The sequence below is a fragment of the Ursus maritimus genome, unplaced genomic scaffold (genome assembly GCF_017311325.1).
Source record: "Ursus maritimus isolate PB19 unplaced genomic scaffold, ASM1731132v1 scaffold_23, whole genome shotgun sequence".
Taxonomy (NCBI): domain Eukaryota; kingdom Metazoa; phylum Chordata; class Mammalia; order Carnivora; family Ursidae; genus Ursus; species Ursus maritimus.
The window spans coordinates 27557895-27579096 of NW_024424786.1; the positions used below are offsets into that span (position 1 = coordinate 27557895).

Sequence of the window (21202 nt, forward strand, 5' to 3'; positions counted from 1 at the left end):
TTGATGTTGCTGGAGAGGTCAGGGAAGATAAATTAGTCTTGGAGGATTTTGTTCTTAATCTGATTTGTAAAGTCCTTGAAGGGATTTGAGGAGAAGAAATGACATCTAATTTACTTAAAAACAACAACAACAACAACAACAGCAACAACCACTCAAGTTGCTTCATGGAGAGCAAATCCCAAGACAGTTTCAGGGAGGCCAGTGAGGGGCTGTTGCCATACTCCAGGCAAGAAATGCTTGTGATTTGGATTAGATTGGTAGTAGCAGAAGTGGGGAGAAGTGGTCAGTCAAGATATACTTTGGACGTAGTGTGAACAAGACTTACCGAAGAACTGAATGTGGGAATGTAATGGAAAGAAAAAAATCAAGGCTTTAAACCTTAGAAAGCTGGTAAATAGAGAAGTGTGTGTGTGTGTGTGTGTGTGTGTGTGTGTGTGTGTTTGAGGGGGTAGAGTCTGTTCTGAACATGTTTCACTTGAGACGTTTATTTTTATTTTACATCTTAATGGAGATGTTGAGTAGGCAGGTAGAGATTATGTATTTATTCACACCTCTGAGCAGAAGTTGAGCCTGGCCAGAGATATTTGGAATTCATCAACTTACAGTTGATATTTATTTATTTAAAAAGATTATTTATTTATTGAACAGAGAGAGACGGAACACCAGCAGGGGGAGTGAGAGAGGAAGAAACAGGCCTCCCACTGAGCAGGGAGCCTGATGCGGGACTCCATCCCAGGACCCTGGGATCACGCCCTGAGCCAAAGGCAGACGCTTAACGACTGAGCCACCCAGGCACATCTACAGTTGATATTTAAAACCAAGGGACTGGATAAAATCATGTAGGGAGACTGTGTAGAGAAGTAAAGAGAGCAGGGGTCTGAGCCCAAGGGCAGTGGATCGTAGAGAGGCCAGCATTAGGAGGGGCCACTGAAGGACTCTGGGAAGAAGCAGCTGGTAAGGAAAACAGAGGCCAATCATTACTGAATGGTAGAAAAGGATGAGGACTAAGAATTGGCCATTTTCTCACTATTGTACATCCAGTACCTACCTAGCTCAGTTTCTGGTACACACTTACAGCACAGTAATATTGGTTGAATGGATGAATCTTCACTTCCATTTATTTGTCAGATATTTATTGAGTATCTCAGGGTTCCAGACGCTGTTCTAGGTCCTATGGATCCACAGCATAGTGTTCCTAATAAGTTCTAGTGTGGTCCATAGACATACATACAAATGCAACACAAACACATATTATTAGTTTATTTTTTTAAGATTTTATTTTTAAAAAAAGATTTATTTATTTATTAGAGAGAAAGAGAGTGCCAGCAGGGGAGGGGCAGAGGGAGAGAGAATCCTCAAGTGGACTCCGTGCTGAGCACGGAGTCTGACACAGGGCTCATCCCACCACCCAAGATTGTGACCTAAGCCGAAATCAAGAGTCCCCCGCTTAACTGACCCGAGCCATCCAGGCTCCCCTAAGGTTTTATTTGTAAGTAATCTCTACACCCAATGTGGGGCTCAAACTTACAACCCTCAAGAGTTGCCCACTCTACTGGACTGAGCCAGTAGGCACCCTTGTATTATTGGTTTATAATAGCTCTCTTCTCCTCCTTCTGCCCTATTCTAAGGAGCATGGATATCTTGAGGGCAATAATTGGTGAGCAATGATGAATTGGGATATATGCATTTGGGGCTATACTGCCCGGGAAGACTTTGGCTAGAGGGAGATGTTGTGAGAAAGGAGTAGTGGGATTTCATTGAATTGACAGGCAGCCTCAGCCAAGGGTATCAAATTCAATTAAAACAAAATGTGCCTGCTCAACTCACGTGGCTGAATTCTCCTTGACAGTTGACAGTTTGTAAAGAACAGTAACAGCCTTAGGGTTATACTTAATTAATCTGATAAGAGGGTGGAGAAAGTGGGGGATTGGGCAGGGAGAGATAAGGCTCTGAAACTAAGTATTAGAAAATTATTACATTAGCTTCAAGATATGTTGAACTGTTGATCCTTACAATTATTACCCTTAAATTCTTGCCTTTTAAAAAAGTCTCGAATCAGCAGTCCCTACTGGCTAAGAAAAATTTTAGGTGTTTTATATAAACCCAAATCCATGCCAGAAAAGGAAACAAAAACTCTTGGTGGATGAGAGAGTAAGTGCGAAGCACTCTATTGCATCACACAATCTCTCACGCTTACCTTGTGGAACTTTGCCGAGGTAGTTTTCTTATCTTTACTAGGACCATACACTTTTGTGTCCCCTCGCACCCCACCTCCCCCCACAGAAAATGTAAATTAAAAAAAGAAAGTAAAACAAAAATCTCCATTGTCCTTTAAGGTCCGGTTAAACATGGAGTCCCTTCTCCAAACTACTTATTCATCAAGCTGTGTTCCTCTATTTTTCATTCATCTTACAGCTCTTATGCCACTGCGTATTATAGTTATTTGAGTCTGTGAAGTTATTTGTCTTGAACTCCAGGGCCTTGGGAGCAATGCTGTTTAATGCTCAGGGCGAGAGGGAGCATTAAGAAGGTCCGCAATAAGGGCATGTAACGAGAGGGAAGATGCGCCGTGAGGGGGACATAGAAATGGGAGATGCAAGGCTTTATTCGGAAAAGTTTATGGGGACAATGACAGCATATTTAACAATGATATAAAAGTGTTTAATACAGAGGTGAAAATAAAACCATAATTCCACGCCCACTTCTTACTACCATCTTCCCATTCACTAGCGGCTTCTTAGACCCCATTCCCTCCTAAATCCCGAGCTCAAACGAGGCTGGGTCTCCCTGGCCAATCGGAGCGCAGTCTTCCGCAGTCGTGAGGACAGCTACAGCCAATGAGAGACCTGGGCGATTTGGTGGGGCGAGACAGGCCGCCCTCTGGCGGAATCCTGGGGGCGTGGTGACGCGTCGGGCGGGGCTGAAGTTTGATTGGCAGGCGAGCGATCAGCAGGCTCAGAAGAGAGACCCGGCCCGGTGCGCGCGAGGGGGGACATGGGCGGGGTAGCGAAACTGGAGTCAACCAATGGCTGGCGCACTACGCACAGAGGGAACCCTAGATCACCAATGGCGGCACGGATATGGCGCCGTGGGCGGGGTTTAAGGCCAAAAGAGGCGCAGGAGCAGCGCCTGTTAGTGTCGTCCTCACCGTCACGGCGGGCGCGTCTTCCTGGGTTCATTCATTCGTTTTTCCATTCACGACGGTAGTAAGGCCTAGTTGAAAGCCATGGAGAGCGGTCTTCCTGCCGCCGGCTTCTTGTACTGGGTAGGTGCAGGCACCGTGGCCTACGTGGCCCTGCGCATCTTCTACTCGCTCTTCACGGCCCTTCGGGTCTGGGGTTTCAGTCACGAGGCAGCGGTCGGACCCAGGCTCGGAGAATGGGCAGGTGAGTGCAATCCAGCGCCGCCGGCCCCCTCGCTCCTGCGGCGGCTCGCGCGGCTCCCGGCCGGAGTCTGGCCGGTGCTAACCAAGTCCGGGCCCAGTGCCTGGCCTTCCCCTTTCTAGGTCCCCTCTCCCCCATGAGGCTCCTGCGTCCCTTGTACCCGCCTGGCCCCTTAGCCGGCTGCTGGCTTGCCTCGACTTGTAGAGTTTTTAAATAGTAAATACGTTGTTGGCCCAACTCAGCGGATCTGAAGTGCCGCTTGGTGGGTGCGGGAGCAATCTGGCCTGAACTCCAAGGGGTTTGTGTCCTTTAAGCCATTCTGGGTTCATGGCCCGGAGTCAGTCACCTTGCTGCCTTTTCAGTCACACTCTGCGCACCTAGGTTCGCCCCTTATTGAGTGTTTTTAAAATAAGTTTTTCGCTTGATTGAAATAGTGGCCCCCTGCTAAAGATGAAAGGCATTCTGTTGACTTTTTTGGGGGGCGAGAATGGACATGGAATTTCAGAAGTCTTTCTGCCTTTCGGAAACTTGCCTCTCTCCAATAACTTGCATTCGGCCTTGTTCAGGTAATTTACAAGGCTTTTGTTTTTTGTTTTGTTTTAAAATTCTCCTTAAACTTTTCTGGAGGCCTGGTGTGTAACATAATTATTGCTTCTGCAAAACGGTAACTCTCCGTGTAGAAATCAGAAATACTTTTGGCAGAACGACGCTTACAGGAAGAAGTATTCCTCCAAAGAGCTAAGCATATGGATCTTGTTCCATTCAGTTGGAGGATTTTAAAAGTAGAGGAGAAAGGTCAGATTGGAGAAGTTGGGAAAATTACCTGCAGGGAAGTTTTGCGCTTCTTTTCTTTTTTGTTGCTTTTCTGTGTTTTTCGTTTCTTTTGCTCTTTTTTTTTTTTTAAACCAAGTGGTGTGATGTGGTCGTTGTCTCTAGTTATTTATTCTGTTATTCCATGATTGAATATACACCTCACCAAGCATTTGATTGAATTTTGGGATGGTTAGGGGTTGCTTTCAGACTAGGCTCAACAAAGGTACACAAATAATGGAACTCCATATTCTTCACTTTATTCATACAAAAACTTTTAAAAACTTAGTAGGAAAAACATAAATTAATTTTCGGGGACAGCAATGTAAAGAGGACATATCTCAAGTAGGAGTGGATATGTAAGAGTTCTGTCCATGATGTGAAGCAGCTGTTCACATTATAATACTTATTTTTTAAAAATCACTTAGTGTTTTCTGATATTCCTTGAGAAACAAATGAAGTGCTCAACTTGATTGTAATAAAGTTTATGATTTCACAATTGACTTGCCCAAGTTCTCGATTGTCACATTTGGAAAACTTGCTTGTGAACTTTTGAGATAGTTACACAAGATTCTAGTGCATTAGGAAATCACATATCAAGATAAAGTTTGGTGATTTGTAAGCAAAGAGCCATGTTAATAACTTTTTTTAAAACTATCTAAAATAGACCGTTGTGATTAATAACTCAAATGGTCCAAATCATCATTGAAAAGATTTGTCCCAGAGGAAGGATACTTGCTAAATTGAAGGAAATATTTAAAAGATTTAAAAATGAAATTTGAACCAGAACACTGGGATATAACAGAGAGGATCGTAGTGTCATAAAGTGACGCTGTGATTGTTGAGTTCAGTCTACCCTGGATTGTTAGAAAAATCTCTTTTTTAAGTATTTAAGCAGAAGAAATGATCAAGTTTTTATTTGTAACATTACATATATGTGATAGCCTGGATCTTAAAGTATTTCCTTTACCTCCCCAAATTCAGGGACTCTTTGAAAAACAAAATTAAGAATACTTCATCTTAAACAGTTTCTTTGTATCAGTTGGAGGGAGGAACTGAAATAATTTGACAAACAAAGCAGAGATGACACTTGAATAATTAGGGTTAAATGTGATTAAAATTATGTAGATAATTTGTTCAATCGAAGTTAGGATTATTAGAATGAATTTTTGTGTATAAATAGCACTAATAAGTTTTCTCCCCTATAAAATTGGTATCTTCATCTGGTGCAGCCTTCTTTGAATAAATGGTGGTAGCAGGCAGTTTTTCTACTTTTTAGTACTGACATTTAACATCTTCCTCTCCATAACCAATTAAATATTTTAAGTGTGATATAGTAATGGTCATTGAATTGATAATATATTTGTATTCTTGTTATTCTTAAGTTTCTTCATGTAAGTTTGTTTAATTCCTCCTCAGATTTTAGAATCTGAAGAGGAGGGAGCTTGGCCCCCCCCCCCCTTTCTTTTTTTTGTCTTTTCCCGACAGTAACTGGTGTATTGATCAGATTTAAGTGCTTCTAAACTTAAAAACAAAAGCTTGGAAAAGTAAATAAGTCATGGGGATATAATGTACAGCATGGCAACTATAGTTAATAATATTTTACTGCAAATTTAAAAGTTGCCAAGAGATTAAATCTTAAAAGTTCTCATCACAAGGGGTGTCTGGCTGGCTCAGTTGATGGAGCATGTGACCCTTGATCTTGGGGTCATGAGTTCAAGCCCCACACTGGGCAAGAAAAAATTCACAAGAAAAAAATTCTGTAAATATGTACGGTGATGAATGCTACCTAGACTTACTGTGGTGATCATTTCACAATATACACAACTATCAAATCATTATGTTGTATACCTGAAGCTAGTATAATGTTGTATGCATTATATCTCAAGAAAAAAATAAACAAAACCCCAAAAGCTTGTAAAAACACGAAAACAGGTATGCTTTGCAATCAGTAAAAATAATTCAGACCCCATATTCCTTAATCTAGTTAAGGTTTTAAGACCATGCATTACTTGGCCCATATTGTAGTTCATCTCCTTCATGTAATCCAGAGTTAAGTCATCTCTTTTCCCTAGTTCTGGCCAGTACCATTCCCACTCAAGTGAGTTACTCTCACTAGCAGGTGGCTTTTGCCACTTTTGCCTGTCGTTGTTATGGGATACTTCCCGTATTTCCTAGGAGAACAAAGAGCTCCTATGGAACTGGAGCTTTAGTAGCTCGAAGGTTCACTGTAGCAAGTAATCAGAAGAAGATTGCTAGCAAAAGTGGTCAGTTTGTACTAAATAAAGGAGAAAATAGTCATTACTGTGGAGCAATAAAGAATGTAATCTGTAGGCTTTGGTTTGAGCATACATTTTGCATTTATTTGAGCAGTTTCCATCATTGCAATTCATCTAAAATGACTGATAGCGAAATAATGTGGAGGTGATAGATGGAAAGGCAAGGTAAGTGTACTTCCAAAGCCAAGATACTTTATAACTTTATACTCAAGACTGTACTATGAGCTCTTATTTTTAGTTTTTAATGGAGAGGATATTGCTCCAGGCAGCAAAGAATAAAAGATCCACTAAGCAGTTAGATTTAAAAAATAGCTTTATCGAGATATAATTTATATACCATACAATTTACCCATTTAAAGTGTACAGTTCAAGGGGCACCTGGGTGGCTCAGATGGTTAAGCATCTGCCTTCGGCTCAGGTCATGATCTCCAGGTCCTGGGATCAAGCCCCATGTTGGGCTCCCAGCTCACTGGGGAGTCTGCTTCTCCCTTTCCCTCTGCCTCTCCCCTTGCTGTGCTCTCTGTCTCTCTCTCTCTCTCTCAAATGAATAAGTAAAATCTTTAAAAAAAATTGAAGTGTACAAGATTTTTATTATAGTCACAGGGTTGTGCAACCATTATAATCTAATTTTGGAACATTTTCATCCTCCTTTAAAGAAATCCCATACCCATTAGCTGTCACTCCCCAACCCTCACCCCCTCGAGCCCTAGTCAACCCCTAATCTACTTTGGGTCTATATACATTTATATATATGCCTATTCTGGATATTTCCTATAAATGGGATCCTACAATATGAAGTATTTTGTGACTGGCTTTCATTTAGCACGATGTTTCCAAGGTTCCCTCATGTTGTAGCATGTTTCAGTGCTTCATTTCTTTTTATTGCTGAATAATATTCCATTCTGTGGAGTGAGTTTAGATTTTGCAAAGGGTCTTTACCTCTGCATTTTGCTGTTGGCACATCTATATTAGCAGATCCCTGAGATTTTGCAGCTTTGGATGCCGATGAAACTCATTGGCTCTGTAGTATTCCAAGGTTTTCCTACCTCAGTGGACAATGAAGACTTAGAAAGGTCGTGGGGTGGAGGGGTTCTTTTGTAGAAAAGCCATTCATCGAACTGGCTTTGCTTAGCCAAGCTCCAAGAATCAAAGGATTCTCAAAATCGGGTGTGGTGCATAATTTCTGTTTTTACTTTGGATAACTACACCGGATTGGTCTTTTTACTTCCAGTGGTCGAAGGCTGCTTGAGTAACCAGCACCCATTGGCAGCAGGTCCCTTTCTTTAACTAGGCTTTGAGGTATCACATGATTTGAGGAATTATGTATGAAATGTTAATTATTTAAATTGGCAAGCCCAGAAGTAATATTAGTAACTGCCATTTATTGAATGCCTTAAGGGTTCCAGGCACTTGACATGGATTATCTTTAATCAGTCTTTGAGCTATGCCCTATTATCCCCAGTGTTTAGAGGAAGAAACGGAGACTTAGGTAAATGCCTTCCTTTGTCGGTGGGTTCATAGCTAGTGAGTTGGAAGCTGAGGATTTGAAGCCAAGTTGTCCATTCTGCAGTAAGCACATGCTTGTGTGTTGGTGATTGGTTTATAGACTGCATGGGTACTTGGGGGGTGGATTCCTTTATATCTTAGGAACATACTGCTTTATTTTATTTTTTAATTTTTAAATTATTTTTAAAGATTTTATTTACTTGAGAGAGCGCGCAGGAGAAGAGAGAGCACAAGCCAGGGAAGGGGCAGAGGAAGAGGGAGAAGCAGACTCCCCACTCAGTAGGAAGCCCGACCAGGCCCATCCCAGGATCCTGAGATCATGATCTGATCCAAGTCAGATGTTTAAGCTTTTATTTCTCTTGAACTCATGACCCTGAGATCGAGAGTCATGTGTTCTACCAACCAAGCCAGCCAGGTGCCCTGGAACATACTGCTTTTTAATCGAAGGCACACTTTCAAATTTGCACGGGCTTGGTGTTTCTGGAAGCATTGTGGACTAGGTAGTATGTGTTGGAATCAAGTAGCTCGGGATTGGTCTGAGAGAGCCGCCCTGCGGGAGCAATGACTGAAGGGAAGGGCAGAGTAGCTGCAAGAGCTGAGGTTAACAGCGGGGGTTAGGCTCTTGAGGCTGGAGATTGGAGGCCCTTATGAAGCAGGGCCTCAGTGGCTAGAGCCGGAAGGGGTGGGCGTGAGGTAAGATGAGAGTGGAGTGGGGAGAAGGAACCAGGAAGCAGGGCTGTTTAATCTCCCAAGAACAGGGAAAACAGGGGCACCTGGGTGGCTCAGTCGTTAAGTGTCTGCCTTCGGCTCAGGGCCTGATCCTGGCGTTATGGGATCGAGCCCCGCATCAGGCTCCTGTTTCTTCCTCTCCTACTCCCCCTGCTTGTGTTCCCTCTTTCTCTGGCTGTCTCTCTCTGTCAAATAAATAAATAAAATCTTTAAAAAAAAAAAAAAGATCAGGGAAAACAAGTGAAGGGATTTTAAGCAGAAGGATGATGTCATTGAGTTGCGGCTTTAAATAGAATCCCTTGTTTCTGTGACCTTCCCGACATGGTTGCATTGCCTCAGAGATGGACCAATGCAAGTTATTCAGATAATCTCAGTCAAAATTGCCTTAAAAAACCCCAAAGAACCCCAAATGCAAATTCATACTTCAGAGTGTGGGAGGCTGCTTTTGTGCCCTTCCTGATTATCACCTTTCAAAGACCATTTGTCCCTGGGGGAAAAATCTTATCACTATGTTGTGGGAAGTTCCACTCTTACCAGGGACTGGGTGATAGGGTTGTTGCATGAACCCTGAAACTGGGTTACTGCTTTCTTGAGGTCAATCCATAAAACCATGGTGTGGTAGTTGAGAAGCCTGCCACAAATCCCGCATCCGAGGGAATGCTCTGTTTTATTTACTCACTTTGTCTAGTGAAACAAGGGGTTTGCCCTATCTCTGACTGGCAGTTCCAGGGAGACTATCCAGTTTCTGTAAAATTATCTTTAGCACCATTAAGTGAAGTTATTTTCTATATAAATGATGAAGCCAGTGGGGGAAGGGAAGAAAGGCTAGCAGACTTAACATTTAGAACAATTACTGTGTCTCAAGAGTATTACATTGGTTAACAGTAGTGATAGTGGGAAGATTAGCTTTGGAATCAGAGCAGCAAGGGTGAGCTTTGCTAGTGGCTAAAATGTTTGACGTTGGGCAAAGATAGTTAATCTCTGAGAATAACTTTCTTCATCTATCAAATGGGGCTGATACCTTTCAGGAGTATTATGACAATGAAATGAGATGTAAATGAGGCTCTAGTGTAGCCCTTTGTGTTTTTTATGGATACTAAGTAAATAGTTAAGGACATTTTTTATTTGTATACATTACTCTTATTTGATAAAGAGGAATTGTTGAAACCAAGAATAACATAGTTTACTTTAGCTGATAAACTATTAGAAATTTGAAGTTGTGGACAGATCAATTAAGAGGTAATTAGTGTTACTCGAGGAAGATTTCTTGCTTTTGTGAAAAGATTTACCAAGTGCTTCCCTGAAATATGGCTCTCCTTAGTGAACTTAAGATATGAAGGTTTAGGAAAATTTGGTTATGTGCAACTTTTCAATTAAATTTGTGAAAATCTTAGAATTATCTTTGACTCTTCTTCTCTCACCCCATATACAGTCTATTAGGAAATCCCATTGTCTCCCACTTCAGAATATTCAGAATCTAGCCCCTTCTACCTTCTGGTATAAGCCACTGAAATCTCTTGCCTTGATATAACGGCGGCCTCCTGTCTCTCTGATTCCACGTTGCTGCCCGTCCCCCTCCCCCAGCTGATTCTTAAACAACAGCCACAGTGAACCTTGAAAAGCTCAAGTTCGATCATGTGATACTCCGCCCAGATCCTTCCAGTGGCTTCTCATCCTGTTCCTGCCGTCTTTTACCTCTGACCTCATCTCTGCCCACTTTTCCTCTCTCTCTCTCCCAGTCATTTTCACTCTTGCTTGAACACGCTCCCTTGAACTCACTTCCTTGGACATGCTTGACCCTGCTGCCTTGGAGCCTTTGGTTATTCCCCTTTCTGGAATGCACCAGGTGTGGGGTGTTTTGCTTCCGTTTTGTATTTTTTTGTTTTGTTTTGCAAAATGTGCACACCTTTTTCCTTTTTTGTTTTAAAATTTCAAGTGACACACACCTAAAAAACGAGATTGAAATTAAACCAAGGCTGGTTAGGCGTGCCTGGGTGGCTCAGCTGGTTAAGCATCTGCCTTTGGCTCAGGTCATGGTCTCAGGGTTCTGGGATCGAGCCCCATGTTGGGCTCTCTGCTCAGTGGGGAGTCTGCTTCTCCCCCTCACTCTCCCTCTGTGCTCTCTCTCTCTCAAATGAATACATAAAATCTTAAAAAAAAAAAAACTAAAAAAACCCACAAAAAACCAAGGCTTGTTAAATAAAGACTGGTTACAGAATTATTATATTATAGCAGGGTCAGGATAATAGTTTGAAAGTGTGAAATACAGTGAGATCAAAAAGATGTCCTTGAATAGCATTGGTAATAAGCTACCCTTTCTTCATATGTGGTTTTAGGAAATTGTTACAGGAACCCAACCACTCTGCCACATTTAGTAAACATTTAAATATTAATAAAATTTTGGTAATATATAGATTATTTATCTCCAGATCCTTACAAAATTCTTGGAAATAGATTTTCTTTTATTAAGAATGACTTTTCCAATTAAAGTTTCATCAAAACCTTGCTAATTGGTAAGGTTGAGTGAATTAGTGAAAAAAAATTAATTCTAGGATCTGTTGACCAAAATATAATTTCGTTATTTTTGAAGACCTGATAAAATATACCCATGCCTTCTAAACCTTCAGACTTTTTGAATTTTTGGAGACATTAAACCAAATTCCCTGGGAAATCTCTTGGGTGGGAAAGCCATTGACTGGTAAATGTATATAGCCAAATAACTTCTAGAAAGTTAACCACAGAGCCTTGGCTCTCTAGTTTATTTGCCTCATGTAAGGAAATGAATACAACAGTTGGTTGATAAGTTTTACAAAACTTTAGTCTGTCATTTTGTGAGAAACTTAAGAAAATTGAAATGTCATAAGGAGGCAGAAGAGAACAGTGATGAAGTAATGAAACCAGAAGGGCTGTTGGTGACCTCTTCAGTTGAACTATTAGGGAAATAGGCTGCAAGATCATGTTTGCAGCTAGAGAATGGCCAGGCAAGGTGGGTCAGTGGCAAAGGGCGGAGAAGGGTGGAGACCTCTGTGGTAGACTGAGTAAAAGCAGTGGTGGAGGTGATGAGCAGCTCTGACACAGAGGAGAAGAGATTTGTCAGGGTGAGCAGTGGTAACAACGAGGATGCTGGAAGGACTGGACTTCATTACCTATTTCTGCAACAGGTATGGGGCAAAAACAGCCCTCCCTGTACAAGAGCCTGCCCTCTAGAAGAAATGACGAGCACCTCTAGCCATCGAGGGTACCGTATGCCATGCTCTCACTGCACCCCTTCACAGATGTTAAGACTGGGGGAACTTTTTCATTGTATGCAGTGGTATAAGCCAAGTGAATTGATCCAATAATCTCTTACCTACTATCTCAGCTGTGCTTATCCCCCCAACTACAGATTATGTTGATGACACTGAATTGCCAGGGAAATATTGTATTGTTTCAGTACGTGTTCCTCAAGGTGGCCAGGAAAAGCTACAGTATATTTAGAAGTTTAAATGCCAGTTTTAGTGCTCCCTTAACATTCCTAGTATGTAGAAAACTCATTCTCCAGATTGGTTTTACTGTAATGACTGGCATTAACTGCTCACGACCAAGCTAACTCCAGTAGAAATATTGCCAAGCTTGCTTTAATGATAGCTGAACCTCCAGACTTGTCACATAAACAGAGTTGATACAGTAAACAAGCTTTCCTAATCTTGCACATTCAGTTTAATAATTTTGCTAGGGAACAGGGCGCTGCTGCTTATCTGTGTTTTCCAATACCTCGCATTGCCTGTCATGTGAAAGGAGGTGATGATCTCTTTATAGATAATGTGGAAAAAAACTCACAGTGGGTTAGACAATGGTGTTCACACGCTCTGAATTAAAGGAGGCTGGATTAGTGAAATTTTACTGTAATGATGACATCTTAATTTGCAAAGTGATTTTGCAAGCGTTCTCAAATGATTTCCACAACAACCCTTGAAGCAGGTTAGGGTTGGTTTTGTTATTTCTACATAACATGCCAGGAACAGAGGGAGATACGGTGACTGGCGTAAGGGTTACAGCCAGTGGCAGAAGAAATTGAATCTAGGTTTTCGGACTCCAGGCTCCATATTCTTTCCACTGTCCTGCCATAGTTCCTGATAACGATGATTTTTAAGGCAGCTTGGAATACCCATACAAGAGCTTCTAAGTTGGAGACTTCCTCAAATGTTGCCTGGAAGTGAAAGGTCTATTTATGCCATGACAATATCCAAACTCACAAGGATCATAAAAGTAACGGGATGTGCTTGTTAAAAATAGAGAGTCCAGGGCTTCCCTATAGACCTACTAAATCCAAATCTCTAAGAAAAGAATGTGGGCAAATGTATTTTTAACAAATAAGATGATTCTTGAGATCACACATTTCGGGAGACACTTGTCTATGGTCAAGCTAGCCCTAGAAGACAGTGGACTTAACACGTGCAGACTTTTTAGCTGGATGTCTATTCTTGGTACCAGGGCTTGATTTATAATAGTGTTAAAACTTCCAGTGGTTTCTGTACTAAATATTTACTTATAATTTTGACAGTGAAATAGAGATTCTATTTTAGGCTAGTTCTGTGTTTCTGTATTTGAAATAGATTAGGGGGAAAAAAACCCCAACCACTTGGAACTTAAGTATGTTGCTATACAATGAGAACCACAAGCAGCACGCCCCTTATTTCCCAGTAAAGGGTTAGTAAAGACTAATTGGAGATTTGGGGTAAGAGTAGGGGTCTCAATAAGAGTGATTTTTTGGTAGATGCAAAAAATAGAAGCTTTAATTTAAGTAGGACCATAGAAAGATAGCTGAAGACTTTGGAAACTTAACCAGAAAGAATTGAGAGAATAATATTTTCTTATTTTCTGTTTGTGATACTATTTTTTTTGGTGGCTTCATTTTTTTTTTTTTTAAGTTTATTACATTTAGAGGAAAGAAAGCTTTAAGTGTGCTTCCTTTCTTTATTAGGTGGATTTTTAAAAAAATCATCTTTATTGTGAAATTAATGTGATGCATACTGATGATTCTTTTTTTTTATTTTTTAAGATTTTATTTATTTATTTATTTGAGAGAGAGAGTGAGCAAGCACAAGCAGGAGAAGGGCAGAAGGAGAGGGAGAAGCAGACTCCCCTGCCGAGCAGGGAGCCCCATGCAGGCTCCATCCTGATCTGGGACTCTGGGATCATGACCTGAGGTGAAGGCAGATGCTTAACAGACTAAGCCACCCAGGTGCCCCATACTAATGATTCTTAAAGGGCCAAGAAACTAGAGAAAATGTTCTAATTATTTTTTTCTTTTTAAAAAATGTTAAGTCCTCCAAATGATGAAGAAAGAAAACGGTCCTAGGTTTAATCAGAAGAAATTTCCCTTTTAGTTGGCTATGTGCCATACTCAGGACTGAGTATGAGAATATATGTGGTGAGCAAGAAGCCATAGTCTCTGCCTCCATTGGTCTAGCGGAGGACACAGGTCATTACCTAAGTAGCTCCAGAAAGTGTAATAGGACCAGCTTTGGGGTCAGTAACCTAGTTCAGGGGCTTATAGAAGGTTTTCTAGAAGAAATAATGTTAAAATCCAAAGTATGGAAGAAGAAGAGTAGAGGGAAGAAGATGATAATGTTAATAATGGTAATAAGATGTAATATTTATAAAAAAACTAACCATGTACCAGATCCTTTTCTAAATACCTCAGTGAATTTACTTAATCCTCACATAATCCAATAATGTAGGTCCTATTAATATCCCCATTTTACTGAAAGGAAGCTAAATTAATAGAGAGGGCAAATGATTTGATCAAAGTCACATAGCTAGTAAGTAGAGGAGGAGCTAGGATTTGAACTCTGTCTCCTGAACTTCCTGTCAACTACTCTGCAGATTACACTGATGAATTAAAGATGAGCAGGTGAGGGGAGTTGGAGGACAGGGGAGTACTTCGAATAGAGGGACTGAACATTCAGGAACTTTGGGCTGAGAGTCCTGGAGGAGAGAAGCAAGAGGTAAGGCTGGAGAAGTGGGGGTTGGGGGTGTGGGTGGGTAGTCATAAAGGACCTTGAGGCTCTGGTGAGGGTTTTATTTATCCTAAGTACAGTGGGAAGTCATTGAAAGATTTTAAGCAGTTGAATGTCATGATCAAATTTATATTTTGGACAACTGCGATTTTGAAAGAATGGATGTGAAGGGAGCAACTCAGGAGATAGGACATCAGCAGGAGGGTGGTGATGGTGGTGGTGGTAGCAAGCCAGGCATTGGGTAATGGTGATTTGGGTCAAGATAATGGGGGCAGGGACTGAGGGAGGGAGTCAGATGAGAGAGAGGAGGTGCAAGTCTTGGGCCTTTGTCATAAATAGGTCATGGGGGTGCAGGAGACTGCAAAGTCAAGAAGAACTGTGATATGTCTGGACTCTGGGCAGATGATGGCACTAGTCACTGATGTTGGAAACATGAAGAGAAGGAGCACGCTCTAGGAGGGAAATAATGAGATTGATCTCTGACAGGTTCTGTGTGGATGTCAGGCAGTCTTTCAAGATATTAGCACCAGACTGAGTCTAGAGTTCTAAGTTCTTTACCAAAGTCCTTTGGTTCAGCAGTCATTTATAGTTGTCATAAAGAATGTGCTCTAGGAAAGTTTGGAGCCTCAGCATGTAATTTAAGGAAAGGGAGAACAATATTTTTGAGTGGCTTGCATGGAGTGTATCCCGTGTAGCACTTTGCGCCTTAGCTTGGTAAATTTTGCTGCTTCCTTTTAGGCAGAAAAGCAGGGCAGTATGGTGGAAGGTATATAGAACTTATCAGAAGATTTGAGTTCATCTTCCACCTTCTCACCTTCAACACCTATTAGCTGTGGAATCTTTGGTCAGCCACTCTATTTCATCTCTTAAATATGTCTAAAGATACCCACTTTGTCTTCAGAGATGTTAAAAGTGTCTGAATCCTCTTTGTAGACAGTACAAAGCATTTTACACATATTAGACATTGGGCCTTTTTCCCCTTTCTGTTTTCAATTAGAAATCTAGAAATAGAATTGCCCCCGGAGTTGATTAAATTGTTTATGTGAGGTTCAAATTGCTTCAGAGATTTATTTTGAGATGTGTTGCAACTTTGTCGTGATCAACACCTGAGTCTCCTCTGATGTGATTATCTATGTCAGTTTTAGAATGTACCTAAAACAAATTTTTTTTTTACAACTTTGTGAATGTAAGCTGGGTTTCTGTATTAAAAGTGAAAGTGATTTAATCACAAATTGTGTTAGTTTTAAAGAAGTACCTTAAGCTTCAACTTTATTTTTAATATACACCAAAGCTGTGGTTAGGTATAGTGGATTAATGATATCGTTAAAATATTGGTAGCAAAGTGTTATTTCACTGTGATATAATTGGAAGACTTTCAAACTTGACATAACTGTTTAAAGTCCCATTATTGTATTATAAGCATTATTATAAAAGGTGATTATAAGTTCCCGTCATTTCTTACTCAATACCTCACTGTTCCTGTCTCAGGCTTAAAGATATTTAGAGAGTTCTTTTTTCTTTAGTGAAAGATTTTCTATTGTTCTCATCTTTATTTCAGCTAGATTCTTATGAATTATAAGGTTGATGACAAAGCAGTATCTTTTAGATCTCTATAGCAAAGGTATTATCTTAGAAATGAGGGAATGTTTTCTAGAATGTACTTGAAATCTAAATTTTTAAAATTTAGCAAAGTTTAGGACCATATATAAAACCCAAATCTTTTAATAATATTTGCTTCAAAATACATTACCTCTTTGAAATTCATGAGTTAATATTTTTTTTGACAATTTATTTGTTAATATTACAGCAACTGGAAACATTTGCTTTTCTCTCCTTTTGCATTCCTGTCTTTGGGTTGTCCCAGAAGCAGATGTTGAGGGATTGGGATTCAGGTACAGTCAGTTTATTTGGAAGGTGATCCCAAGAAACACCAGTAGGGAGTGAGACAGGGAAGGGAACACAGCCAGTACAGAGGGCATTATCAAGCACTGTGGTGAACTAGAAGCTGATCCCACCCCAGAACTCTAGAGCTAGTGCAGAGCACAAGTTTCAGAGTTATCTCACCTGCAGGTCCAGGAAGCTCAGATATTTATACACCAATGGCCATTAGTCATTGGTTGAGGGCTGTTGATGGGGGAGGAACATTAAGTTGATAGAATTCTGTCCACTGTGCACTTGTAAAAAAGTAAAAAGTAAAAAAGTAAAAAGAGGCAGAAGGAAAGGTGTTTGGTGAGGATGAGATGGCCTGCAGCCATCCTTGGGACCAGAGAGTACAAACTGGGAAAGAACCAACACACTGAGGGCTACAGAACAGAAAGATGGAAAGCACCTAGCTCTTGAGCCTGTCACTGAGCTTCTTCTTCTTCTTTTTTTTTTTTTTAAAGATTTTATTTATTCGACAGAGAGACAGCCAGCGAGAGAGGGAACACAGCAGGGGGAGTGGAAGAGGAAGAAGCAGGCTCATAGCGGAGGAGCCTGATGTGGGGCTCGATCCCTTAACGCCGGGATCACGCCCTGAGCCGAAGGCAGACGCTTAACCGCTGTGCCACCCAGGCACCCCTGTCACTGAGCTTCTGAATGCACTTCCTGTGGGGGTGCCTTATACTTCCTGTTATTTTGAGATAATAAATCCAATTTTTCTTAAAGCTATTTCTGTTACTTGCAGCTGAAAGCATCCCAACCTACAGATTCAATAGAAAAGGAGGAAAATTTCTTATTTCGAATAACAATTTATAATTAAAATCCTGTAGATTTGGGCGAATGTAATTTATTGCTGTTCATTTTCTTTTGAGTATGGTTGACACTGTTCATTCAGAAACTGAAATGGATGAAAGGAAGCCAGCTTTGGTATGAGATATTATTGCAGGTCTCATTAAATAAAATCGCATTCCTGATTATGCTGGTCGTTGAATATTGGGCTTTTATTTTTATTTATTTATTTATTGCAAGGGTTTATTTATTTGAGAGAGAGAGTGTGCGCACAAGCTGGGGAAGGGGCAGAGGGAGAGAGAGAGAATCTTCAAGCAGGCTTCCTGCTGAGCGTGGAGCCCAATGCAGGGCTCCACCCAAGACCCTCGAGATCATGACCTGAGCCAAAACCAAGAGTCAGACGCTTAACCGACTGAGCCACCCAGGTGCCCCTGAGAATTGGACTTTAAAATTTTTTTTTCCTTTTTTTTTCTGTGTTTCTTTTTCTTCTTTTTTTTTTTTTTTAAAGATTTTTTATTTATTTATTCGACAGAGACAGAGACAGCCAGCGAGAGAGGGAACACAAGCAGGGGGAGTGGGAGAGGAAGAAGCAGGCTCCCAGCGGAGGAGCCTGATGTGGGGCTCGATCCCATAATGCCAGGATCACACCCTGAGCCGAAGGCAGACGCTTAACCGCTGTGCCACCCAGGCGCCCCTCTTCTTTTTTTTTTTTTAATGATTTTTTATTATATTATGTTAGTCACCATACAGTACATCCCCGGTTTCCGATGTAAGGCTCGATGATTCATTAGTTGTGTATAACACCCAGTGCACCATGCAATACGTGCCCTCCTTACTACCCATCACCGGTCTATCCCATTCCCCCACCCCCCTCCCCTCTGAGGCCCTCTGGACTTTTAAATTATTTTAATGCCTAGGTCTACAGTTTATAAATCCCAAGAGAATAGGTGTGTAAGAATTGTCTTATTGCCAATACTTTTTGAGAACTGTTACCAAATGATTCAGGAATATTGGATTTTCGGTTAACTTGAAGTAAATTTCTTAGTATAGTCTACTTTAAGTTAAAGTATTTATTTTTAGGGAGTACCTGATAATCTGGGTAATCTTGACCCAGTGTAGTTTGACAGAATTAGAAAAAGATTAGGACTATGTATGAAGAGGTGAAGATGGTGTGGGCATGTGTATGCGTGGGTTTGTGTCTGTTATTATCCTGAGTGCATATTTCTCTCTAATCCATTCCAAAGGCAATAAGAAGTCAATAGTGTTCATTATCCTGGTGTTAAATTTTTAGCTCTGCCATTTCCCCATATTAATATACTATTAAATAAAAAAATTATGAAATCTGTTTCAGATATTCCTGGTTTGGGAAGATAATCAAGTGTAAAATTAGAGATTGAGTGTTATTTAAATTCCCCTATTTTTAAAGTCCAAATGGTGGGGGAAATGTGCCGTCTGGGTCACTGGAAAGCTGGAACAAAGATATATAGGAACTTGGGGACACGGACTCTGTTTTGTGTACCAAGTGGAGATACGGCCTTACTGATGCTGAATTTGTTACAAGAACCGGGGGACCCTGATGTATGTGTATGAATATTGTCTTAAAAAGAATGTAGAGATTCTTTATCTTGATTACCAGTAATGCAATGCCCAAGTCTAGAGGGACTATAGTGCAATAAGAAATCAAGCTTCTCAGTCTGTCAGGACTGATTGGCTGTGTACTTGGCTGTGTACTATCAAAGGAAGCTGTACTTCTTTTTGTGGTACTGTCCCATCTGATACGAAGGTTTGCCCTGTGAATGAAGGTGTGTGTGTATGTGTGTTCCATGTGCGTTCTTTCCCTGCCTTCCTCTTTTATATACAAAACACTCATTGGCCTTGGAAAGATGACTATTCTTGTATTTAAGGAACAAGTCTTATTTAAGGTAAGGTACTGTTGATTAATAAAAGAATTTGATTCTTTGATAATGGATCAAAGGCAAGTACAAGAAGACTAGGACAGCTTTTTTGTTACATATTTATATTACTATCATTTCTGTCCCTTATTGGTTTTGGTACCTCCTTGGGCATGGGACCTATATTGTGGCTATATCATCAAGGATAAGATATCAGCAAGATTGTATCCTCTATTCTTGAGTTCTTTTAGTACTTCCATAGTTATCCTTTCATGTATGAATATTTGGTCACCTTTGCTGTACCAGACACTTTGCAATGTGCTGGGGGCATAGCAGTGAGCAAAATGGCCAAAGTCTTGGCTCTCATGGAGCTTGCATCTGAATAGGGAAAGATGGACAATAAGCAAACAAGTAAAAATTTGGTAAGTCTGGTGGTGAGATGCATTAAGAAGAAAAATGAAGCAAGGTAGATAATAGACAGTAACTGAGGAGGATGGAGGGAAGTTTGTATTCTAGGCTAATTTACATAAGATCGTTAGGCAAGATTTTCCCATTAAGGTGACATTTGAACTCAGACCTGAATGGAACTTTCTCTCGTCACTCCAGCCATACTGGCCTCCTTGCTGTTCTTTGTGCATCTATAGCACAAACTCTGTACTAAACTCTGCCTAGAATACTCTTATGGATAGTGATGATTTAAATAAAATAGGGAGAAGGATTGGGAGCGATCAATTGTGTTGTCAGGCACGTGGAATTCCTTCTCTTAGAATGGCAGAAGTGAGTCTGGCTGCTAATGCATTATGTTGAAGACCCTAGCTGGGACTTTTGGGGTTTTTTTAGTGAATCACTTTTAAAATAACATATATAATTTGTTTAAAAATACATGATATATAGATGATTTTTTTTTAAAGATTTATTTATTTGAGAGAGAGTGCACGTGTGCGGGGCCGGGGGGGGGGCAGAAAGAGGGAGAGTGAGAATCTCCAGCAGACCCCCCACTGAGTGAGGAGCCTACCAGCCTGGCCCACCGAGATCAGAGCGGAAATCAAGAGTCAGATGCTCAACTGACTGAGCCACCCACTTGCCCCTCAAAAGCAATTTTATTCTGAGCCGAAGGCAGACGCTTAACCGCTGTGCCACCCAGGCGCCCCGCAAAAGCAATTTTAAAACAACAAAAGACCAAAGTTTTATAACTTCCTCTGAAAACTGTACATTTATTGACTTTATCTAGAAGTGCAGTATTTACATGTCTCTTTACTAATCTTTTTTCTAAATATATTGAAAATATTTTGCACTACACCCTTAGGATTGCTTAGGTTTATAAAGAAAAGGGAGCTGTGAATGAATTGCCAGATAGCATCTCCTATTGGCTTATCTCTAAAATGATAATGCAAAAATAGAAAATAAAAGCAAGTATTTTTGCCAAGCATATGATTTATGTCATAGCAAAAGAACTGAGTGATTTAACGCCGCATTTTCATGGAGATGCCTTGTTGAGACTCTAGGAGCTGTGTATACTTTGTTGAAGAGGACAATTTCTGTTTGTTTATTCTGCAGGTTATTCTGTACCTAGAGTTGTTCTTTCCCACTTTTTAAAAAATCATTCTTTGCTTTCCATCTTATCTTTTAAGGATACTTTATAGGTAGTGGTGTTTAGAACAAAATTGTGTGTGTGTGTGTGTGTGTGTTTTTGTCTTAGCTGTTAGCCAATTAGTGGTTATCTTTTATAATGATTTTTCAAGAATAGAGACATGAAATTCAGATATATTACCGAGAGATGCTTTTTGATAGCAGCTCTAACCTCGTCTCACCTACACTTTTTCTGGAACTGTAGAACAGACCAAATTAGGTTTCACCAAATTTTCGTTTAGCTAACTGTGCCCTCCAGTGGA

General features: G+C 40.6%; 1 protein-coding gene across 1 annotated transcript in view; it reads left to right on the forward strand.

Annotated features, from left to right (window-relative positions):
• Positions 1 to 3102: 3102 nt before the first annotated feature.
• HSD17B12 (hydroxysteroid 17-beta dehydrogenase 12) overlaps positions 3103 to 21202 on the forward strand; it is a 152888-nt gene continuing 134788 nt past the window's right edge. Inside the window, exon 1 of the mRNA XM_008701060.2 lies at positions 3103 to 3386. Coding sequence (XP_008699282.1) covers positions 3227 to 3386 — 160 coding nt within the window. The 5' untranslated portion in view covers positions 3103 to 3226. The remainder of the gene's footprint in view (positions 3387 to 21202) is intronic.